The sequence below is a fragment of the Lissotriton helveticus genome, chromosome 4_1, assembly GCF_964261635.1.
Source record: "Lissotriton helveticus chromosome 4_1, aLisHel1.1, whole genome shotgun sequence".
Classification (NCBI taxonomy): domain Eukaryota; kingdom Metazoa; phylum Chordata; class Amphibia; order Caudata; family Salamandridae; genus Lissotriton; species Lissotriton helveticus.
This window is the reverse complement of record NC_136063.1, coordinates 708,685,506-708,711,106: the sequence shown is the minus strand read 5'-3', so window position 1 is coordinate 708,711,106 and position 25,601 is coordinate 708,685,506. Positions and strand designations below refer to the sequence as shown.

Genomic DNA, 25,601 nt, shown 5'->3' with positions numbered 1-25,601 from the left:
GACCTCCAGTATAGATTTCACCAAGGACTGGGAACAATTGAGCAGGCACTAAACCTGTCACTTTTGATCGATAAGTATGTCTCTATCAAGGGAGGCGATCTGTATATGGTCTATGTCGACTTGTTGGCATTTGACTGTGTCTCTGATACCAAGCTTTGGTCAATCTTGCGGGATATGGGGGCCCCCCCAAACGAAGTGCAATTTCTGAGAGAACTCTACTCAAACGCTACAGCACAAGTACGCTATGGGTTGGGGGGGGACAAACGGAGGAGTTCTCGGTACAGAGGGGTGTGAGGCAGGGTTGTGTCCTGGCACCCTTCCTCTTCACACTGTATACGAATGGACTGGAAGCAGAAATGCTGAAGGGGTCCCAGGACCTCCCAATGGCAAACAATCGCCCCATTCCAGCACTCCTTTATGCTGATGATACCGTTATATTGGCACGCACTCCCGTGGAACTACAAAAGAATTTGGACAGATACTCTAACTTTATGGCTAGCTTGGACCTGAAAATTAACATCACGAAAACCTTTGTTATGAGGGCAGGGTCTGGCCACAAGCACAAAATGAGGGAAATTTATCTCAAGAGGGAAAAAATAGTGGTAACCCAAACCTATCCCTACCTGGGCATAATTGTAGATGATAAACTGTCTTGGAAGCAAGCGGTAGAAACGCGCAGACTGCTTTTCCTAAGAACCACCTCTGCCTTGATAAATTTTGCCAAGAAATTGGGAAAGAGAGCTCCCCCCAAAATGATTATGATTTACAAGGCAAAGTGTCTATCCGTGGCTTTGTATGGGGCTGGGCTGTGGGGGTTTGTGCCCACGGGTAGTATACAGAGAATAGAAAATTCCTTTCTAAGATTCCTCCTTGCAGTACCGAGCAGCTCAGGTACCTTTGCCTGCCATCTAGAGCTGGGACTCATGTATGCAACTAATCTGGCCAAAGTTGAACCCTTGCTTCTATGGCGAAGGATCTGGACTTCTGAAAAAGCGACTTTGACCCAGACTATCATCATGGAATGCCTGTCTATGGATAATTTTAAAAACTCAAGGTGGCTGTGTTACGTTGCTGTTTTTTTTCATGATTTGGGATGGGATAAATACTTTAAAGACCCTTGCTCAATTCGTGAGATCCCAAGGAAGGTCCTCAAAACGAAATGTCTTGCTTATCTTGAGGAATAGAGATTGGCGCTAGAGGTTTCTAAACCCTCGGTAACACACAGCCTGATGATACAAGCAGCGCCTACTATCCAGCCGTATCTCACTTACAGCACCACAAGTTATGAACGATTTTTATTGGTCAGGTTCAGGATGAACATCTTCCATAGGTTGGTTACCTTCCCCACTAGGAATAATTGGGCCAAAGACCTTACTCCCTGCCCTTGTGACAACATCTCATCACAATCCACCTTGCATACAATTCTCTTTTGCAAATTTTACAGATATTTTAGGAAAAAATGGCTTGTCCTATTTTGAAGGAACAATGGTTTTAGACAGTGTCGTCCTGCTTTGCTTTTTTTTACAAATGTTACAGGGGGAATACATGGTTTTTATTTTGGCTAGTTTCCTCAAATGCCTTGTTAGATACCGTAGGACCATGGACCTAAGTGACGTACAAGGCAGTATTGAACCTAATTGTTAGAAACTAAAACCACTAGTCTAATCGTATGTATCTCTCCTATTGGTTGTTAATCACTTTTGTTTTTAAACTTTATATTGTTGTTTAATCCTCTTTTACACATAATGTAATAATGACGGTTTTTATCTTATTAATTACTTCCTGATAGTATATATATATAAATGTATATTTGTGTATGCTTTTATGATTTACAACCAAAATCGAAATAAAGCATACTTTACTTACTTACTTACTTACTTACATAAAGACATGGTGGATGTGTAACTCGTGCCATGAACAACTCTGGATGCTTGAGACGTCTTGATCCTTTGTGTTCTTTCTCATTGCTCAGTGACATTCAGAACAGTCACAGGTTTATATATTTCATGGTAAAGTTCAGTTCTCTCTTTCTGCGGAAAACGTTTTACAGAAGTGGAAGACTGGAGATTGTAAAAACAAAGTCTTTAAGTGTGACTACCACAGCTCCAAACTAACATGGTTTTAATCGGCTTTCTTTGGTCTTTAGGGCATTTGAGGCATAAGCACAATATTAAGGGAAACAAACTGCAGCAGGTTAAAAACCCAGATTTCAATGCAAATCAAATCTTTTACATCTTCTGCATCCGCATGTCAAGATTCCCAAAAAATCATTCTGGCTTTCAAGATGCAAGAAGTTCCTCTGAGAATCCTGGTGTAATTATCCCCAGAAGGCTCGTATGAGCCTCTTTTCGCTATATTGCACAAAATCAATGAGTGCTGAGCATCATCAAGGAGAGTTGTACATTAAGCTTTACTCCGACATCAGGCCAGTCTCAGATCTTTATAATCTGAAGTAGACCAGCATACTCTTTGATTTTACCTTTCTGAGAATTTTTACATCTCGTTATAGCATGGGCAAGGGGCATATTATTGTTTTCTTGCACAAATTTGGACAACTTGAGTCCCAGGCTGACCTGTACCACATGCCAGACTGTGTAGTGCTCAGAATTGTAGCTGCTATGTTTTATAATCTATCAGGAGTCAGCTACATTGATGGTAATTGTTCCCCCGATTCCTGCATTACTAGCCAAGTGACTCCAATGTGGAGTGCTCCCCCCACCTTCTGGCAGTGGTCTTCTCGTACCACAAATTACCACATAGTGTCCGGTATTAGGCTGCTGCTGCAGGTTTTGCTGTCAACCAGATGCTGCCGTCTCACGCCCAGGTCTCATCACCGACTGACTCCACCACACATGCTCTTTGCACTTCAGGTCAGTTCCTCCCTAGAGATCTATATTTCAGTTTGTCACATTAATATGGAAAGAGTAAACATAAGTAGTTCGTGGGAAGTCTGCAATAGGATGCAATATACATTCATGGGTGAGGAGCCCAGGTTGGAAGCTGCTAATTTTGTGGCTTCAGGTCCACGCCACATCTCAGAAACAACATAACGTTCAGATTCCGTCATGTACAGATGGTAACTTTGCCCCTATCCATAAAGTTCTGATGGTCTGGCTTTGCACCACATCTGCTTCATTAATGCTTCATTTTAGATACTGTTAACCATGGTAAGGGCCCTACTCCACCCCAGCCTCTAACCATCCGGTAGTGTCCCCTGCCTAAATCAGACCTTTGAGATTTTGGGTATAATTCACAGGAGTTTTGTAAGATATTTTTTTCTGCTACCATGTAAGTGGAAGGATACATGAAGGCAAGTTGCTACATTTTGTAGTGGAATGACTCTACCATTATCTTCTCCTTCAGCAACAAAGATTTTCTATTAAAATACACTGGAGAAAATATCAGGGTGTCATAAGAAAGGAGCTTGTATAAAAGATAATAATTTATTTTATTCACAGTTCAAAATATATATTGTTGGTGCTATACTAATTGTAGTAATGGTGATGAATTTTAATGCTTCTGATGGATACTTCTAACTGCAGATTCCTCTTCTTGTCCAAAATCCCTAAGCGGCAGACTGGATCCATTAAAGTCTGAGCAGTTCTGCTGTGGGCCACTAGGTGGTGTCATGACGCTGTGTGCCAACACCTTTTCGCTCCATAATTGATGAATGAAGCCACATAGAAGCGTTACCCTTGCGTGCTGATGTCAGTTCCTTTCTTTCTGTGATTTCAGATGTGGATCCGGAGCGTCTCCCTTGCCTTTGACCATACTTTTTCATCAAAATGTATACAGTGTGCAAGGCAAATATCACACTTATCGCTTTTCCAGATGCACTCTTACTTTCCAGGTCCATAAGCAACGTTTCAGCAAGTAGAAGTCATCATGCAGGCTATGCTGTGGACCATGAGCACTTTACCAGCTCCCTCCGGCACTGCTTTTGGCCCCAAGGAACTGCAGGAGTATCAAGTCAGACATTTGCCAGCGGGTTCGCCCTGAGCGTCATCTGTGCCCCTTGGAACCACACTGAGATCAGCTCTGACTCTGATGCTTGCTTAAGCTCCTGTGCCATCCCCTCTGCTGGTCCTGATTGCATCAATGTGGGGATGTGGAATTTATTAAAATATCTACTTGTCCACGGGGCAGGTTGCTTCATGAATCTACTTGTCCTGTAACAAAATCCACTTGTCCCTCTGGTACCATGTAGTGCGGCAACAAATTATGGAATTAATCTCATTATACAAGAGCTCTAGATCCAGGGTTGGAATGCCCTTTTGAGTCTGTGCAAACCTACTGACTTGCATGTTTTAAGGTTTTCAACAACTCTTCTCTAATATTTTCCCATAATGAGAAATGTTGGAAATTTACTCCTGACAATGGCAGATGTAAACCTTCTTCCAGAGTTAGGAAAAAAGTGGTTGGAGGGAAAGGGAACTTGCAAACACTCAAGGACATATACCAATGGTGCATTTTTGAGACTTTATTTAATAATTGGGCCCCTAATTTGGTCTGGCATTAACCATGACCTTTTCTGTTTATTAAAATTCTCTTTCTCTCTCTGTATCGGCTGGCTTTGCTGTGAGTGACAGCATTCTGCTCTTTCACATGGAGCATATCGGCACACAGAGTAGTTTTGTTCAGTGCCAATAACTAATGTGGCAGTGTGCTTTTTTTGAGAGCAAAAACTATTTTTGCTTTTGCCAATGTTTGTTATAATGGTGAGGGCCCGGCAGCTCTCTCATCAATAAGGTTTTACAAAAACCATGCCAAGGGAAGTCACACATTGCCAAAACTAAAAGGCTGACCACAAATTTCAGAACGACTGGCTTTGCCAATGCTTGCTTTTTTTATGTTTCCCATAATCTTATTGAAACTGGTTACACTGATTTTCTGCTATGAATATTGTGGGAAATTCTAGCAAGCATCAACACATTTTGCTAAATGATGCTGCAAAGAAATGGTACCTGAAATTTTACAGTAGTTTAGCTAAATGTTTTTTCCCTCCTTTCATTTTTTTAGGAACATTTTATATTGAAAGCAAAGAACCATTAATGTTGCTTTCAAGCTTCTGCAAATGTGTATCTAATCAGAGAGCATGCTGGGAGCATTATGCATAGCCTCATATTGCTAAACTTTGAAACCGTGTGGACACATTTTTATACTAGAACCACTGTCAGTAGTGCAGTCAGAACTTACATTTACTTAGAGCGCTCACCCTAATAACAAAGGCTTTCAATTAATGAACCATAAATACAAGTTTGAACAGCATTAACATGTGCACACAAATATTAACGTAACTGCAGGCACTGTGCCCTTCCCTGACCCTTAATGTGGTACTGAAAATTGGCAGCCAAAGGGTTGGTGCAGCAGGGGGTTGGGCCTACTTGTCCCAAGGACAAAATACACAATAAAACTTGTTGCCCTTGACCCAAACAATATGTCCTGGGCGTCGGGCTATAGGAATTCCACATCCCTGCTCAATGCCAGTGCTTATACCATTGACATCAGATGTGGATGAACTGCCTATATGACTATCTGATTCCAAACCTAATTCACCATGCCCTTAACCAAAGTTGCGCCTGGAACCGGCCGATGCCAACCAATGTGCACCTTCTTGGCAATTCCTCTGACTTTGAAGCCTTGTCTTTACCACATGATAGGGCCCAGACTTCACACAACTTATTTGGCACAGACTCTGACAACGACAGCTATGATGATGGGGATGAATATGTTCCTCAATATGATGAGGAACTGGTATTAAGAGCTTCAGGATGTCATTGGGCTTGACTGACACTTTACCTGATACTGGCCTGGTGTTTCCCGCGGTCGCTGCAACTGAGGAAAGCAACTCTTTTGCTATTGTGATGCAAAAAACAGTTGAAGCATTGAACCTACAATTGCCAACCATTGAAGTGATAAACAATTTTTTGACCAAAGTTGTATTGCCCATCCAGGCTACCACTGGCCACTGTTACCATTTAACGAGGCACTTAACTATACACTTTTGGGGCAGCTTGTGGCTGCAATATGGAACCGGGTGGTAAGACGATTAATCCAAGAACGGCCGTTTGCCCAGAGGTGGACATCTGACTGATGCCACCCTTTGGCTCAAATAGACCAGGTTATGTCAACAGATAAATGGAAGAAGGGGGGCTGTCTGGTGCTGTCTGACTTCTACCCAGAAGATAAGTTCATCACTTATCAGGAGGCGGTGTCTACCTTTGAGCTGGGATCAGGGCAATTTCTGCAAAACGCTAAAATAGCTGCGTCGGCGCTGCAATTATGGCCCTCGTTTCCAGAGGCTCCGGGGCACACCCAAACCCTGGTCATTATGATCACTATGGAAGGGGGACGAAAGTTTGTTACCCATCTTTACAGGGTGCTGGGGGAAGATAAAAAGACTGTCCCCCTAAAGATAGAACACAAATGGCAGCAGGTGTGTTTGCATGAGGTCACAACACGAGAGTGGGAAAAAATACACAGGAGTGTGCGGAAGGTTTCGGTAAGTAATCACATCAAACAAATCCAGTATAATATCATACATATGACTTATCTCTCACCCAGGAGACTTTAGGCCATCGATCGCGCCAGGGATCCACATTGCCCTAGATGTCGCAACGCTCAGGCGGATTTTCCGCATATGTTGTGAATGTGCCTAACGATCCAAATGTACTGGGTATCGGTCCTCGAGGATCTGACCAGGGTAACAGGGTGGACAATAGCCCTGGACCCGCGTGCCTGTCTCCTGGGCTTGATTCCTCGAGATCCTAAGCGAAAAATAAGCAGGCGATTCCTGGTGCTGGGCCTGGTTGTAGCCAAGCGGCGTATTGCAATCCATTGGTTAACCCAGCAAGGGCCATTATTAGTGAAATGGAGGACGGATCTAAAGGAGTGGGCTCTGGCGGAGGAGGGACACATGCTGAACACCAGGAGGGATGACAAACTGCCCGAGGTCCTACTGGCATGGGGAGCGATGATCCAGGTGATAGCAGGACAGGCCTTTCAACCTACACTGGAAAGCTCAGGGAAGAGGTCTTCTATAAGGGGGGAGGCCTCAGGATAAAGGGAAGAGACACACGGAGACCCCACATAAATATTATGATGCACATACCCCAAGTTATAGGGACCCGGTGGGGGTGCTGTGGGGGGTGGGGCGGGGGGGTTGGTAGGGGGTGGGGGGAGTTCATTACTGTTGAGAATGGCGAAGATTGAGGAATCTCCATGGATGTGACCTTAAGTCTAGACTCTGACATGTATTATTGTTGAAATAGACAACACATCGGCTGAGGTGGATAAGCTGTATGATTGTATTTACACATGATCTACTGATTTGGAGGAATAAAACTAATAAAGAAATAAAATTTTAAAAAACTATACACTTTTGGGCACTTGAGCCAAGCATTATTCAAGGCTGCCCATCAGTAGACAGCTTGGCCATCACCATTGGCCAGCGCCTGGTGACCCCACCTTCCTAATGCAACATATCATTCCCAAGAGTCTGGTGGTACAAGTGTCCAGGGTCAACCCGAATGCTCTTCCTGCCAGCGCTCACGACCGTGAGTCATTTGAATAGAGACTTTTGGCAAAATAATTTACCCCCTCCACAAGTCTTGCTCAATGTCGGTCAATGGCAGCTGTCTCTTTTGCTATTAATCCTGTGCCCTATGAGATACAGCTGCTTATATTTTACAGACTGTTCTGGATGACCATGGGAGGGTCTCTCACTGAGGCTATTCTGGACAGCCGCAATGTGGCAAAGTTTGTGATATTCTCAGGACTGGACATGACTGATTGCCTAAGACGTGCCGTAGTTACCAATGGGATTCTCCACTACCACACCTTTATGAAGCCTCAGGTTCCACAGAAGACATCCAGGCATCTTTCATGGACATGCCTTTTGATGGATCTCACTTTTTTGGAATACAGCAGAGTCGACCTTGGAGCGCTTTAAAGAGAGCACACCACAGCATGTTCCTTGAGCCTGTCTGCTCCTACAAGGCAATTCCATCAGCAATTTCGACCTTTTTCTAGGTACAAATCAGGTTTCCATGTCCGTCAATGCCAGACCTGTCCTGCAGACCAGCTGAATTTTCAGCCTTTTCATGGTTCAGGTTGTGGCTCCCAGAGACACGAGGACAGCAGGGGACAACATAGTATTCAGTCCTGTGTCCCTCCAGCGGCCATTACAGCAAAACCACGTTAATGTGTCCTTGCTGGCCACCCTGCCGGAGAGAGCAGCTAATATTTCCTCAAGGGTGGCAATCCATCATGATGGATAAATAGGTCCTTCAAATTGTCCGCTGGGGTTGTGTCCTTCCCTTCTTTTCTTCCCCACCACACCTTCCACTCCCTTCAGGAAGGCTGAGAGAGGACCATCTGTCCACTGTACAGCAAGAAGTGCAGACCCTTTGGCTGAAGGGGCCCTAGAGGGGGTTCTGGCCTTGGAAGTAGGAACTTGGTGTTACTTCCACTGATTCTTTGTGCTGAAAGACAGAGGTCTTTGCCTGCTTTAGGCCTTCACCCTCTAAATGCATTCCTGTGGAAGGACACATTCAAGATGCTTCCCCTAGCCTGGTTTCCTTTCTACCCTGGAGACTGGATGGCAGCTTAGGATCTGCTGTACGCTTATTTTCACATCTGAGCCCTGCAAGCCCTCTGGCGCTACCTGCGATCGGTGATAGGCCTGGAACATTTTAAGTTTGCAGTGCTCCCCTTTGGCCTCATCAGTGTTCATAAAAGGGATGGCAGTGGTGGCAGTACATAAACAGAGTTCGAGCTTACCAGTCTTCCCCAACCTCAATTACTGACTGGGAGGGCGGGCCTACCACAGGCAGTCGTATACCACCTCCAAACAATGGCAAACCTCCTAACATCATTGGGGTACACGATCAGTGAGCGAAAGTCACACCTAACACTACTCAGATGCTCCCTTTCATCGTAACCATTCTGGATACAGTACAGTTTTATACCTGTCTAGAGGAAAGGAGTGTCCAGGACATTCAGGCTATGACCCTGATGTCACAGCTTCTATCTTGGATCTCAGTGTGGATGACTCTGAGGTTGCTGGGATTGTTGGCCTCCTGTATCCTGCTAGTGACAAATGCCAGATGGCGCATGCAGGCTCTGCAGTCAGAGCTAAATTCGAAGTTGGTAGAACATCAGTGAATTCTGTTGAGTTGTATCTACATTTCAGAGGAGACTGCAAAGAGATCTGCAATGTGGCTGCTGGAAAACGATTGGGTCAGTTGCGGTATTTGTTTCCACCAAAGCTATTTGTGATGCCCCAGTGATGCTTGAAATTAATCCTCACATTTGAGTCAGTACACAGTTGTCCATTGAAACTTCTGACTTTCTCATCTCCATAACATTGGCTAGACATGTAGGCAAACCTCAAGCTCTCTGTGTAATTCCTCCTTACGCCACCTTTTTTTCCTAACAAGTTGGTTTTAAGGACCCGTGTTTCCTTGTTTCTAAAAGTGCTTTCTACCTTCTATGTTGGCCAGGACATCAGCATTCCAGCGTTCTTTGCTCCATCTCATCCCTCTAAGAAGGAAAAGAGACTCCATCATTTGGCTCATGAAAGTCTTGAGTTTCTATATCAATCATACCAAGGAACAACAAGTGGACGATGAGATCTTTGTAGGGTTTTCCAGAGCATATAGGGGGAAATCAGTGCAAAAACGAACCTTCTCCTGATGGATTGTTCTTTGCATTAAGATTTGCTACGCATAGGCTAAAAATCAGCCCCCAAAAGGCTTGCAAGCTCATTTCACTAGGGCCACAGCTAGAACCACTGTGTTGGCACAAAGAGTGCCTATCCTGGACTTCTGCCAGGCTGCCATGTGGGCTTCAATACACACTTTAACAAAGCACTACTTCCTTGACAGTCTGGTCTCTCAAGAGGGCATTCTCCCCCTTGGTCCTGCAGAACATTATGGTCTGAACCAGTTCACAGACTAGCCACCTTAGTAGGTACTACTTTGGTGTCTGTTTACATGGTGAGGAATATGCGGTTAGCAGTATCCATCAGAAGAACAAGTTACTTACCTTCGGTAACAATCTTTCTTGTGGCAAGTTTACCTAACCATGAATTCCTCTACAATGATCCTACCTCCAGATTCTGTAAACTGTTTTCCACTAAAAAAGGCCTCAATCAAAAGATCTGTACACTGGTCATACTAATTTGCTGTTTGGCTCTGCGTCTGAGGGTGGAGACAGCTTTGAAAGCAATTGCTGCCATTATGAATAGGGGCCACATATGTGCGACTCCACTCATCACTTCTAGAGCAGCACGACGTTGGCACGGAGCAACACAGCGACACGTAGTGGTCCACAGGAGAATTGCTGTCAAAGTTTCGGATCGAGTCTGGTACCTAGGAATTATTCACAATGTGAAGAATCTGTAGTTAGATAGGGTATCCACCTGAAACATGTTCAATATTTCAAAAATGTTGTTCCACTCCTGGGGCTTGATCCACCATCTCAAAGAAAACTGTTTTTCACATAGTTTTGTCATAAAAACTGTAAATAGCGAGTGGTGCATCGAACTGACATTACACTACATGTTGTCTAATGCCACAGATATCTTCCTCGTCCATTTGGGACAAAAGTCTGACTCGAAGATTGCAGCATGTGTTTTGCACAGCAGCAGTTTGCTATTTGATTCGACAGTGTTCCACTGTTGCTTCACGTATGAACTAGAGTGTTAACACCCTGTTGATGACACAGGAGAGGCATGTATGAACTCCATGTTGCTGGATAAGATGATGTGTAATTCACAACCTTTGCTATGGAGCAGAATGTAGGAAATTAGGCTGTTTAATTGAACAGTTTGAGAACCGACTTCAAATCGGCATTGATACGGAAATATGAGTGGATGTGTGGGTCCTAAGTCTTTCAGTTTCATGATATAATTTAACAAGCATTTACAATGCAACGGTCTCGGCATTGCAAAAGTTAGAGCTATTAGCATTGTAAATGAACGCGAGTTTAAGGTCTTGACATTGTAAATGACAAGGTCTTTTATTTATGTTTTAAAAACCAAAACATAAATAAAAGTCATTGTCATTTACAATGCCAATAGCTCAAAGTCGCGTAATGTGTATGGCAAACTACAGTAGCCTCCTGACGAGTGCCCTTTCACTTAATTTTTTACAAATGAAAGTCCTGGCACTTTTTTTTTTACAAATTAAGCACGGTGGTGTCCGTGTCTGCATGGCAGTGGTGGTGTCCGTGTGTGCATGGCAGTGGTGGTGTCCGTGTGTGCATGGCAGTGGTGGTGTCCGTGTGTGCATGGCAGTGGTGGTGTCCGTGTGTGTACGGCAGTGGTGGTGTCTGTGTGTGCATGGCAGTGGTGGTATCCGTGTGTGTATGGCAGTGGTGGTGTCTGTGTGTGTATGGCAGTGGTGGTGTCCGTGTGTGCATGGCAGTGGTGGTGTCCGTGTGTGCATGGCAGTGGTGGTGTCCGTGTGTGTACGGCAGTGGTGGTGTCTGTGTGTGCATGGCAGTGGTGGTATCCGTGTGTGTATGGCAGTGGTGGTGTCTGTGTGTGTATGGCAGTGGTGGTGTCCGTGTGTGCATGGCAGTGGTGGTGTCCGTGTGTGCATGGCAGTCGTGGTGTCCGTGTGTTTATGGCAGTGGTGGTGTCCGTGTGTGCATGGCAGTGGTGGTGCTGTGTGTGCATGGCAGTGGTGGTGTCCGTGTGTGCATGGGAGTGGTGGTGTCTGTGTCTGCAGCGCGTTATAGCCGAGACCTAAAAAGGACAAATGATAGTGCACATGCATACACATAGCACAGTAGAACGCGGGCCAGGCGCTGCGATGCCATGTCAACGGCAGATTGTGCGCTACACAAATGCCAATGCAAAAAATACATAAGAGCAGAGCGCGAGGGCACCAGCTTTTCATGCAAGGTGTCTGGTGGAGGTGGAGTTTTCACTGTACTTATCATCTGCACAGATGTATCACTCACTGTAATGCGTAAAAGCGTTTTCTATGTAAAGTGCCCATCCACGATATAGGAAGCTGTCCCTATAGGCTTCGACTAGTAATTGTTTTTAAGATTGTATATTGATGTTTTTGTTTCGTTTTCTGTCTTTTCCTTGCTCCTGCCTGCTCCACTTATGACAATCCCACCTTCTGCTGCTGCTGCTGGCAGAGACCGCTCAGAAACAAGTAGAGAGAGAAACACAGGCACCAGCCCGGAGGCCCCTCTATTTTATAGAAATGATGATAAAAAAAAAAAACCTCCTTTCTACCAAAAGGAAGGAAGCGGGGTCAAAAACAGGGGTGGGGGAGAGAGGGAGGTGGGGGGAAGGACCCGGGCTTCCCTGGGAGGCTGCCAAAGCTACTAAAAATAGCCAAATCACACAGACTGCTAGTGAAATAAGGACACAGAGAGCAGCAGGGAGGGCTTCCAGAGGGGCGGGCCTGGGAGGGTGAAGTCACCGAGGAGGCGGGGCATCCAGGGCGCCGGGGCACATTTAAAAGGACAGAAGATGTTTCACACAGTCGCTTCCGCTATTAAAATGAATGCCTTCTTCTGCGGACGGCGGGAGTCGACTGTGTGGTCAGTTTACACATCTATCGTCTTTCTATCACCGAAGCACGCTTGTTTGCCGTGTTTGTGTCTCTGTGGCCAGCAAGGCGCCCCTCTCGCTGTCCCAGTGTGGCGTATATGGTTGGGCTAATTAATGATTATCTGGTACCGAGCCTCGGTTCCATGATAGTGCACTCTGAGAAAGGTACACTCCACTCAGTGCAGCTGAAACAATAGGGATTAATGTGACCGCGACGGCGTTATGAGGGGGACAAAAGGTTACCAAATGATTCCGTGCAACCAATGACAATGTGCACCTGCCCTGCTTTTCATTCAACACAACCTGCTGCATTGTGTGAGCTGTGGTCCCTAGAACCAACTAACGCCCGTGAAAGCAACAGTTAACTCAAAGAAAAGCCCCATACTGGAATAGTTGCCCTGCTGACTGTGTCCATCTGGTAATCTAGGGAGAGTCTTTGCGGATCGCGCCGCGCGCCTCTCTGCAGACTCCCCCTGCATTCCAGAGAGGCGCGCGACGCGATCCGGTATGCCATGCAGCTGTGGACACAAGACATGGCCGCGCGCACAACGTTATCCTATGGGAAAACGCTGCGCACGGCCAGTCTTGTCTCCCTTCAGCGTTCTCAGACTGCTGAGACGCCGACTATAGTTCTCTGGCGAGAACGCGCTTTTCAAGCGCGTTATAGCCGAGCCCTAAAAAGGCAAAACATAAAGAGAGACCTCCACCACCTCTATCCAAAGTATTGTGTCCTCATTTGTTTCTCCAGCATTCCATCGTCTCTGTCACTTTACATTAATTGATTTTGTAATCATATAATAGAAACTTTTCCCGTCTTCTATTGTACTGTGTTGGAATGGATGCTTTAGAGGGACATGGCGTTATTATCAGATAAATCCTGTTTTCATAATCAACCGTGATGTGCTAAAATGTGTGATCAGCTTCCAAAAGAAATGGCGGAACAGGATTTTCTCTTTGCATCTCCAATTCCAGATCCTTTTTAGGCACCTTATGTATACGTGCGTGCTGTTTATAATTTCTGTTCTCAAAGTATATTATAGCAATACTTTAAAGTAGGCAACATTCTTGTTCAAACTGGGTTACTGGGGACACAGAAAAAGAGACATGACATGTGCGGGCGCCTATCTTCGTCACAAATAATGCCCCAATTTGTAAACCAATGGACTGGGGCAGAAGAAGGTAAAAGCATCAAGGAAAATATATATTTCTTGTCTGACTAGTGCGTGACCAGGTATACAAATCCATGTGAATGGAAAGTGAAGTCAAAGTGTGTATAATGTCACACACCTGATAGTGTCCCTTTTTAGCTATGATATCACAATAATAAGATTTGAATTAAAACAGCAATGGGGCTATCCATTCTTTCTCTCCCTATTTATGTGGTATACAGTAATTATTACATTGTTCTTTATAACGCCAGAAATTCGATGTTATATAATTCCATGACTCCATTTGAACTTTACTGGAACTCTTGGTGGGATGTATTGGAACAACTAATAATCAAATGCATGCTTGCTCTGGCTGGACATAATAAAGATGTTTCTGACTCTAAAACATTACAAGAACGATGTTTTTAATTTCTTTCTTTCGGCCCTTCCCCAACTGTAAACCTTTAAACCCAGCAAATGCAAATGTTATGTTACCAATTAATCAATAAAAACAATTTCTTGAGAACCTCTTCCTCTTTTGCCTTATCTGAGCAAGGAGGCAGCTACTTGAAAAGCGGATATAAATTGCAAACGTAGAAAGAATTCTCATGGACTTAAAACACTTTAAATAATATAGACCATGGAAGAATAAGTAATTTGTAATTTTCAGTGCTGTCCTCTTGCTCTAGAATTTGTAGCAGCGCAGAAGAGAGCTGCTTTCATGGATCCTAGCTAAAGTGACAGTTTTTGGCCAGTCACCCTTTCAGACATTGTAACTCTCTGATGCAGACATTGCAAATGTGAGCAGTATGGGGTGAGTTGTACGTTTAAAGATAGAATGGGTTACTCTTTTACAACCCGGAGTCATTACTATTTTGTGGAATAAAAAAAAAAATTAAGAACATAATTGGCATTCTGCATCTTTAAGTTAGGAGGAATGTGCGAAAAACGTCATAAAACGCCAGCTCCCATTCGGCAACTGAATCTCCTCTCTGCTTTTTAGCTTAAAGCGGGAGTGCCTATGAGTTTTAATGCTAGAATCTTCCATAGTAAGTATGTAATTGCATCTGCCATTCTTATTTTCAATATTGTCACACAGAAACGTTTACAACAAATTGTATTGCCCCAACTAAACGATTTCATATATACATCTGAGAAACGAGGGCATTATTGAATGCATAGTATGTTGTTGGCGTCCCTGCTGGTAGAAGTCCCAGCAGATAGCAAAGTATGCGTGGATGATGTGCCTTTTGTCTAAGCGCCCAAATGTATCTCATAAACATTGTCACCCGGAGTGAAAAATATTTTTTAGCGTGTTATTTGGTCTTTAAGTCATGCAGATCATAACCATCCGGGCTTATCCCGTCTCTGAGCTACATTTGCTTGATGGTCATATGAGAGCTGAAGCTAGAGCTTGGTGCTGCTAGATAGAACCGAGGCTAAGAAAGCACACATTTTAAACTTCATTTGCCAAGCCTAGGTTCTGAGATTCCTTTTCCCTTATAATTTGGTTGTCTCTTTCTCTTGTGTGTTTTGAAGAAAATTAAAACGGACCTCTTTTCCTCGATGATTGGATGGTAAGTAGTTGCCTTTTATCGATACTTCGCGAGATAGACTTAGTGAGTTGGGTTTCCTTTCCTCTCAATATAGCTCTGTTACTAGTGGAACGCAAAATGGCCAATGTTTTGAATTTGTTGTGATTCACCTTATCAACCTGCTGCTTTAATAAACACTTGTTGTGGGAAGTTTAGAATTTGAAAACAATAGCCCTCATTATCGGCGGCCTGTAAAAATACCTGTTAGTTCGAGTTACTTCCCGTGATTTTGTAGAAGATAAATAACAGAGATTTCGTGCATTTGGAGATTGACATGCAGATATCAGACTTACTGTGCTAATTCCAGCATGTTTTTCTATGGTATTCCACCCAGAGCCTTCACTTGTTTGACGGAGGTGACATGTCTGGGTGAAATTTGAAAGAGCAGTAGTGTTCCTGCTGAACTCATAATTTTGATGTGCCTGGTAAATATTATACTGAAGGCTTTAATTTGCTATATTGTTAGTATATTTTTATTTCAGTTTTTATGAGCATTGTATACTCTTGTAATGGAATTTATTCTGTACTATCTTGATGTATTTTTTATTATTTTATGTTTGATTTGTAAAGCGCATCGTATATTGTTTTTGACTTGGTCTAGGCAACTGCAACTTGCATAAAAAAATAAAATGATTACAATAATCCGGTTTGAACAGTAGCCATAATGAAGTAACTCTGTTCTTATTTACAGGTACATTCGTTAAAAGTTGCACTTGAAGGGGTGGAGAAGGAACGGGATTTTTATTTCAGCAAATTAAGGGAAATTGAGCTTCTCTGCCAAGAACACGGTCAAGAAGCCGAAGACCTGGTCCAGAGGCTTATGGAAGTCCTTTATGCTGCAGAAGACCCGGTAAGTTTGTTTTTGACCTTGAAGATTATGAGGACTATTCAAAAAGGTAACTTACACTTTTGAGTAACTTTACTACTTTTGGCGTTTCACCATTTAAGAGTGTAAAGTTATTTGAATGTGTAAGCTTTCATGTCTCCACTCCTAAAACATGGGGTGGAGCCAAATGTAAGTGTAAGTTACAACTTCCAAAAGGGAGCAGTCATAAGCCCAGCACCACCCATGACCAACCACTGATACGGCAACAACTCCTGCAGATAATGATGGAGGCAGGGACTTAAAATAGAACTCCATAGGAAATAATTTTAATGTTAAATTAAAATAATGTGTTGCGACTTTTAAATACATTGACCTTGTTAAAATTCTGGATCCCGTCTGAAACCTGACAATAACTCTGAGATAAGGAATCTGCGCCTAGATAGTCTCTACCAGATAAGGCTCTACCGAAGGAAAGTAACTTGTTCTTTTGAACCAAGGTTGAAATTCTGTTTACTGTTTAGAAGAGCAAAGAATCCTATAAAAGTTAAAATAGAAAAAGTCACCTTTTTTTTTACTTCCCCCGTTGCCACTGTGTAATTATTATGTATGTGTGAGTGAGAGAATATATACATATATAAATATATGTATATACTTATATATGTTCAATTAAAGAAAACAAAGTTTAAGTGACGTTCTAGTTAGGTGTCAAGTTACACACAACGTAATGTTTCTTTAAATAGTGAACAAGTACTGAAATTCACCGGTTCTAATTAAGCAACCATCTCAGGTTAAAGGGCCACTCCTTGATCGATGTTTCCAAAATGACATTAGAAAAGGCCAAATCCATTTGATTCACAAAATATTTCACTTACAGTCTTCATGTAGTCTTGAAGCACGCACAGAGCCAAATAAAGCAGGCTGCTCCCTTACCGCTTGTACGCAGTGGTATGATAGGCAGTGTTTCTGGTCATCCCAGAACTTCCATACATGCCTCAGTGACTAACTACAGCTGCAATAATTCACAGTGGGGCGGAACGCGCTTTACAGCAGCCAAGTTAAGTAATTGCTTTTCCCAGCACCGTAAGTGAAATATCTGCTTAATAGCCACATCTTGGCTCAACCTCTATCTATCGTTTGTAGAAAATTAGAATTTCATCTTTACTTTATTGCTATACTGAATGACTACAAAATCTAATTTTGTAAACGACCTCCACCTCATCTAGAGCATAGCTCAACATCCTAAACAGACTTTTTTTTTTATTATCTAAACCAGGTGTGTGTATAATAGCGTCTTCTCCCTGTTTAACTGCTCACTGTAATATTTTCCAGTTCTTCCTATTTGTGTGAGGGTTGTCCAGACCTACGTTTTTGGCCCTGGTTGTTTGATTACTCCATTTCTCGCTGTAATTTAAATTCCTTCATTGCGCGTCAAATGGACTTGAGAAATATCCCAGGTATTTACTTTCCAACTGGAGTTCTAAGACTTTGGCTCGCCTGCTCTACACTGTGTTAGTCATCCATGGGACCCAGAATTTTGGCTGGAACTCCAGTAACTGTACAGTTCTTATTTAGTGCCATCTTTTTCTCAGTGCTCTGGTACTAAATCCATTGTGATTGATTCTTGAAAATTAAATGTAGCAGTGAGGACACAACTGCCCTCAATTTATGGTGTGCTTTTGGTATGAGCTTCCCAACTGGGCCCCAGGTTTTATGCACGTAATTGTCTGCAGATGAGTCCTTGCATTCCCAGCAGTGTTCAGATGACGCTAAAAATACCGATTATTATTATATACATGTTAGTATACCCTCTCATCAATTACTAAGGTCTCTGTTCCCCGCTTACTTCCTCGTTATGAAAGGCGCAAACATTTTACTGTTATTGTTTGCATTGGACCAGTATGAGAGAAGCGCCAGGATTGGAGGGAGCGGCCTCACTCAGCGCTCTGAAGAGCACTAGAGGGCTCCACTTTCTCTAACCCAGCTGTCTAAGACAGGTTAGAGAAGTTTAAAATACGGATGTCTGACTGGCTGTCGAAAGAAGGCCGGCCAAAGAGACATGTGCATTTAAACTTTAGTGCACAGCTCACTGCTGCCACTCGGCAGTACTGGCCCTGCCATGACACTCAGTTCGGGACGGGTTGGTTGCTGAAAAATGAAATGGTAAGAAACAAACTTTATTACCATTTGATTTTTCAGCTCTGGCCTGGGGCTTTTCTTTGTGGGGCAATGCACCGCCGCTCAAACGGAGGAGCTGCCCCTGTCCAGCCTCTGTAGTTAAAAACTTATAGCCAAACATTTTTGCCCATTCGGACTAACCTAGGAAATCTGCCATCGCTACTTGTAACCGTAAAGAAGATCCCCGTTAGACTTAAAGCAGCACAGCACCCGAAAGTAAAGCCAGTGTCTCCATTGCACCTTTGTTCCATTACTTGGCAGTAAAATGGAGATGCACTGCACTGAACATGTTTGCATGTCTGGTAGATTCATCCCACCCACTATGTTTTAGTGCAGTTAAGGAGTCTGGCATCACCCATCACCAATAAAATGAACATGCCGTATGCCTTAAAAAGGCTCAGTTCAATAGGTTGAACAGCAGACTCTGGAAAAACTACAAGAGGCCAGGCAGTTGTGTCATTTGGCTTACACAATGCATCTGGTCACAGACATATGTAATGTGGACCAAAATTGAATAGAGCTCTGAAGAGTTGTCAGTTTCTGCTGATATGGCCTCCTCATTCACTAATTCAGGCCCAGGTACCAGAATGTGTTTGGTTCATACCCGTGGAAGAAGTGATAGTTTGGTTCTTAATGCCCACTTTGATACCCCAGTGGGAAAAGGTCCTACTTGTCCCAGTTTATCTTTGACTTGAGACCAGACCACATTATTTCAATCCACTACTGTAGAACCGGTGTAGTCTTGGCTGGGCACTTTATATGTGCCAGCTGGTTGTCTGTGTGCTGCGACATTATGTGTCATGTATTCGACAATATTTATTTTGCAGCATAAAACTCTTACAGATTGACATGCTGGGTATTATTCCACCATCTTGTGGTTGCGTCTAAAGTGTTTATTACAAACTATTTCCCTAGTGGGCTTTAACTTAGGACGAGACTGTATGACTCACTATGATGGTGACTGTCAGCCCCTAACATAACCTCCATTTTAGATCCCATATTTCTGCCAGTGGGGTCGGAGGTGCGTTGTGAGAGCTCTCGAGAAATCTCCAGCAGGAGGTCAAGGATTCTTTGAAAAGTTATTGGAGTGATCAGAGTCCATGCTGGATCCGGGATCCAGGTTTCTTCCAGAGGGTTCTCTAATATAGTCTGAGAGTGTTAAATATTACCTGTAGTGTCCCTAAGGCTCCTCCATACAAGTTTAGAGTATGCTCATAATTCTCAAGTTCTACCCTTACTGCCACCGAAAGTTCGCCCCTAATGACAAATACCTTCTATGCATGTTATGCTTCCCAGGAGAGCATACATCTTAAGATTACTAGAAGCCAGAACACCCAAAACATCTAGATAAAAGTAATCTCGGAGCCTGGACATGAAACAGAAGTGAGTAGAGAGGAAATGGTATTAGTTTAGTACCATTCCCTCTTCCTGTTCACACCTCCCTCTACAAGTGAAAGCATATCACTAAGTAACTAATGCACAGCACATAAGCCAAAATACATTTACTCTCCAAAAGAAACCAGTTACTTAACTGTAAGGATGGTTTTGCAGCTTGAAATTCTTCTAAATTCACACCAGACTCTCTTGTCTAGTGAAAAGTGTTTAAGAGAGAAAGTGGAAAAAATAACTAAAATGTGATTTACGTTACAGGGCAATGTTCGGTCGCCATCGAAGTGGATCTTCTGTCAATGGTTTGTTATTATTTCTCCTGTCAGGGACACCTTCCTGCATAAAAACAATCCTGAGAGTATTTTTCTTCTTTCTATGTGTACTGCAGAATGCAGCACACATGGAAAGAGGAAAAAAAGAGGAGAAATAAAGTTATGTTCGAGGCATATGGGCTGCAGATGGTACATTTATGAATAGATCGCCATCTGGTGTTTGGCTCGGATGATTGCACTTTGTTTTTCTTCTGGAGAAGTGTTTGTCGTCATAGATGACTCCTCCTCTCGGTGTTAGTGCGCATGGGCATCGGCTCCATCCTTAAATTGTTTTTTTCCGCCATCGGGTTCGGATGAGGATCGAAGCGCTCCGGACCGACTTCAACAAAGAAGGTTATAACCGGCGCGTATTCCTTTCCAAATCGACGGTATCGTTATCGAACGCGACTTTACTCCATACCGACGCGGTTCGAAGGACGACGACTACGAGAAACTCGACGTAGTCCAGCCCGGGGTCCATGGAAAGGACTCCATTCAAAAAATGTCCAACGTGTGGTGCTAAGTTCCCACACAAGGACCTACACGAGGTGTGCAACCTCTGCTTGTCCCCTGAACACGAATCCAGGGACTGTGAGTCCTGTGCAGCGTTCTCTTCAAAGTCGACGATTAGAAACCGTCGAGCCCGAAGACACGAGGTATCGAGAATGCAGTCACAAGCAATCCCGGAGCTGTTCGAGGACCAGCACCCAGAAGAGGAGGAAGAAGAGGCCGACGAGGCGGGGTCTGAAGCGGACGAGTCTGACGTCGAGGAAATCGACGTCCAACAAACCGTGAGTGACGACGTCCCTTTACCAAAAAACAGACCCCCCACGGTATCGACCCCGCCTTCGAGCCCGGTCAGACAACCGAAAAAGGTTTCCAACGCCCCGCCTTCGAGCCCGGCAACGAAACAGAAACCGAAACACTCGGTCTCCCATCATAGTGGTTCCGGTTCCGATAAACGGACCACATCGACACCGAAGCACCAAGTCAAGGAAAGCTCGAAGTCGAAGCAGTCCATGTCGACACCGAAGCACGCTTCGGCATCGAAAACACCCTCGACACCGGGGACATCTTCGATACCGAAGAAATCGGATCCGAATAAAATCTCGGCACCGAAAATACAAATGGACATTCAAAAGAAAAAACACCTTTCGGACCCGAAAACTGCGGTACCGACACAGGAACACGGGACTGATCCTAAACAAAAGACTCTGTTTATTGACCCAAAGACTGGCAAGGTAGTCACAGAACTACCTAAAAAGAGGAAGAATGAACATTCGGACGACAAGACTCATCCGAAGAAGAGAACAATGGGGACGAATACAACTCCTCCCTCTTCTCCCAAACCTAGACACACACCATCTTCTCCTCTTCCTCACAATAGGCCAAATATTCCTCCCACACGACCATCTACACCTACAACAGATGTAGAGAGTGACACAGGGGAGGGGGAACAGCCTGGGGATGATGAAGACACAATCCCAGAGGAGGCAGACCCATGGGAAGAGTATAATGTAGGGTCAGATAATGATACCGACCCTGAATTGTATCCCTCAAAACCTTCACCTCCTGATGACAATACTGGGTTTGCACAACTCATTAATAGAGCAGCAACATATCATAAGGTAGATCTACATGCAGAACCTCAAATACAGGATTTCTTATTAGAAACACTACCTACTGCACAAAGAACATCAGGAACACTACCAATGCTTAAGGGCCTTCTCAGTCATACATCTGAGATATTCAAAGACCCAGTGAGGGCTAGGGTATTGAACCCAAGAATCGATAAAAAATATAGGGCAGCTCCAAAAGACCCAATATACATTAAAGGGCAAATTCCTCTAGACTCACTAGTGGTCACAAACGCTCGTAAGAGAGCAAACTCTTTATCTACAGGAGAAGCTCCACCTCCTGACAAAGAGTCTAAACTAATAGATGCCTCTGGCAAGAGAGTAGCATCTCAAGCGGCAAACAGTTGGCGCATAGCTAATACGCAAGCACTACTTGCAAGGTATGACAGAGCGCATTATGATGAGTTAGAAAAACTCATCACACATCTCCCTAAAGAACATCAGAAGAGGGCAGATCAACTCATACAAGAAGGGAAGTTAATTACTAACACTTCAATAAAGTGCGCCCTAGACGCGGCAGAAACTGCAGCAAGGTCTACAAACACAAGCATCATGTTAAGGAGACATGCATGGCTCAGAGTATCAGGGTTCAAACAAGAGGTACAAACATCGTTACTGAACCAACCTTTTGATGGGAAAACACTTTTCGGCACAGGGACAGATGAGGCCCTAGAAAAGATGAAGAAGGATACCGAAACGGCTAAATCAATGGGAGCATTGCAACAGCCGACACAAAGAGGTTCCTTTCGTAGATCCACCTATAGAGGAGGATCCAAAAATACAGGTACAAGCCAGCAGCAAACCTCTTTTACACCTACATCACCCAGAGGTAATTCCAGAGGTGGCTACAGGGGTAACAACAACAAGGGTAGAGGTCGCGGAAACAACAACAACCGCAACTCTCCAACCCCAAAACAGTGACTTCATACAGCTCCCCCCAGACCATATAACACCGGTCGGGGGACGCCTATCACAGTTCCTACCTGTCTGGGAAAACATCACATCAGACAGGTGGGTAAGACAAATTATCCAACATGGTTATTGCCTAGAACTCACAGCTACCCCACCAAACATCCCCCCCAAACAGCGTCCAATGAAACAAGATCACCTGGCACTGTTAAAACAAGAAGTACTATCACTGCTAGAAAAGCATGCCATAGAGAAGGTTCCAGAGCACCAACAAGGAACAGGAGTATACTCCCTATACTTCCTAATTCCCAAAAAGGACGGGTCTCTAAGGCCAATACTGGACCTAAGACCTCTCAACGCATACATAAATTCGGAACATTTCCACATGGTCACGCTCCAACAAGTAATTCCTTTACTGAAGAAAGGGGACTTTCTTTCTACACTGGATCTAAAAGACGCTTACTTTCATATCCCGATTCACAAAGCCCACAGGAAATACCTCAGGTTTGTGGTAGAAGGACAACATTATCAGTTCAAAGTCCTTCCGTTTGGTGTCACAACGGCACCAAGGGTGTTCACAAAATGCCTGGCAGTGGTAGCAGCTCACCTAAGAAGACAACAAATTCATGTCTTCCCATACTTGGACGACTGGCTAATAAAGGCCAGGTCACAAGAGGAATGTCTTCAAAACACACAAAAGACAATTCAGCTACTACACCAGCTAGGGTTCACGGTGAACTACACAAAGTCACACCTACAACCAAACAAGGTTCAACAATATCTGGGGGCTACTATAAACACAGAAAAAGCCAAAGTGTACCCCAACCCAGTCAGGATCCAAACAATGCTTACAATCATTCAAAGATTTCAGCCACAACACTCACTAACAGCAAGAGTGTTCATGCAGCTATTAGGCATGATGTCATCCTGCATACTGCTAATACCATATGCCAAACTACAAATGCGTCCGCTACAAGAATGCTTAGCGACACAGTGGAATCAGGCTCAAGGGCAGATTACAGATCTGGTGTTGGTAGACGACCGCACACACCGCTCTCTGAAGTGGTGGAACATAACAAACATTACCAAGGGGCGGTCGTTCCTAGAACCAATTCCACAGGTGACAATAACAGCAGACGCATCGCTCACCGGATGGGGAGCACATATGGACAAATACACAGTACAAGGAAGGTGGAGTGTGCAGGAAAGAACACTGCACATCAATCATCTAGAACTACTAGCAGTGTTTCTAGCATTGAAAGCCTTCCAGATACATGTTACCAACAAAGCAGTCCTGATCAGAACAGACAACATGACAGCAATGTATTATATTCAAAAACAGGGGGGGACGCACTCTCTCCAACTATCCAGACTAGCACAGGAAATTTGGAGATGGGCCATTCCTCAAAACATCTATCTGTTAGCCGAACACCTACCAGGAGTCCAAAACCAGATAGCAGACATCTTAAGCAGACAGTCGGAACAAATACACGAATGGGAACTGCACCAACAAATACTGCAGCCATTCTTCCAAAGATGGGGACAACCAGAGATAGACCTCTTTGCCACTCATCAGAACGCAAAATGCCAAAGCTTCGCGTCCAGGTATCCACATCACCTGTCGCAGGGCAATGCGTTATGGATAAATTGGTCCAACAAATTTGCATACGCTTTTCCCCCTCTCCCACTAATTCCATTAGTGGTCAGGAAGCTGCAACAACATTCAATGACCATGATACTAGTAGCACCCACGTGGGCAAGACAGCCGTGGTTCACCACGCTCCTGCAACTCTCACAAGTGCCACATCAAAAGTTACGAATTCTACCCATGCATCTTACACAGAACCATGGAGAAATAATGCACCCAGATCCAACTCAATTGAACTTAGCGATCTGGCTCCTGAAATCCTAGAATTTGGGTACTTAGATCTACCCCCAAATTGCATAGAGATAATTAAACAAGCGAGACGTCCAACCACCAGAGCATGTTATGCAGCTAAGTGGAAGAGGTTTGCTATACACTGTACTAATAACAATATCAACCCTCTGGACGTATCAACAAAGGAGATTATTTGCTACTTATTACACTTACAGCAATGTAATCTAGCGTACACATCTATCAGAGTACATCTAGCAGCTATAGCAGCGTACCTACAAAACAGGCAACACATATCACTGTTCAGAGTACCAGCGATAAAGGCATTCATGGAAGGCCTTAAAAGAGTCATTCCACCAAGATTACCACCTTCCCCAGTCTGGAACCTCAACGTAGTACTCACCAGACTAATGGGGCCACCCTTCGAACCTATGCATAGGTGCGAAATACAATTCCTTACATGGAAGGTGGCTTTCCTTATAGCCATTACCTCACTCAGGAGAGTAAGTGAATTACAGGCATTGACAATACAAGAACCATTCCTACAGTTACACCAGAATAAAGTGGTTCTTAGAACAAACCCAAAGTTCTTGCCTAAAGTAATATCAGCATTCCACATCAATCAGCCAGTGGAATTACCAGTCTTCTTTCCAAAGCCACAGACGGTGGCAGAAAGGGCTCTACATACACTAGATGTCAAAAGAGCCATTTTGTACTACATAGAAAGAACACAAAACTTCAGGAAAACTAAACAACTATTTGTAGCATTTTCCCCAACACATAAGGGCAATCCTATCTCTAAAGCAGGCATCGCTAGATGGATTGTAAGATGTATACAAATATGTTACATTAAAGCAAAGAGAACATTAACTGTTCCTCCTAGAGCTCATTCTACACGAAAACTAGGAGCATCTATGGCATTCTTAGGGAACATTCCCCTAGATGACATATGTAGAGCAGCAACTTGGTCTACACCACATACATTCACAAAACACTACTGTGTTGATGTACAGGCTGCACAACAAGCCAGAGTGGGCCAAGCTGTATTAAAAACTTTATTTCAAACAGTTGCGACAGACACTGGTGACCACCGCTAGGGAGGTAACTGCTTTACAATCTATTCATAAATATACCATCTGCAGCCCATATGCCTCGAAC

At 43.9% G+C, this 25,601-nt stretch overlaps 1 protein-coding gene across 4 annotated transcripts in view; it reads left to right on the top strand.

Annotated features, from left to right (window-relative positions):
* Positions 1-25,601, top strand: part of MAPRE2 (microtubule associated protein RP/EB family member 2) — a 1,024,543-nt gene that overhangs the window by 981,129 nt on the left and 17,813 nt on the right. For all 4 annotated transcript variants that reach the window (XM_078687332.1, XM_078687330.1, XM_078687331.1 and 1 more), the window contains one exon: positions 16,012-16,170. In XM_078687332.1, coding sequence (XP_078543458.1) covers positions 16,012-16,170 — 159 coding nt within the window. The remainder of the gene's footprint in view (positions 1-16,011; positions 16,171-25,601) is intronic.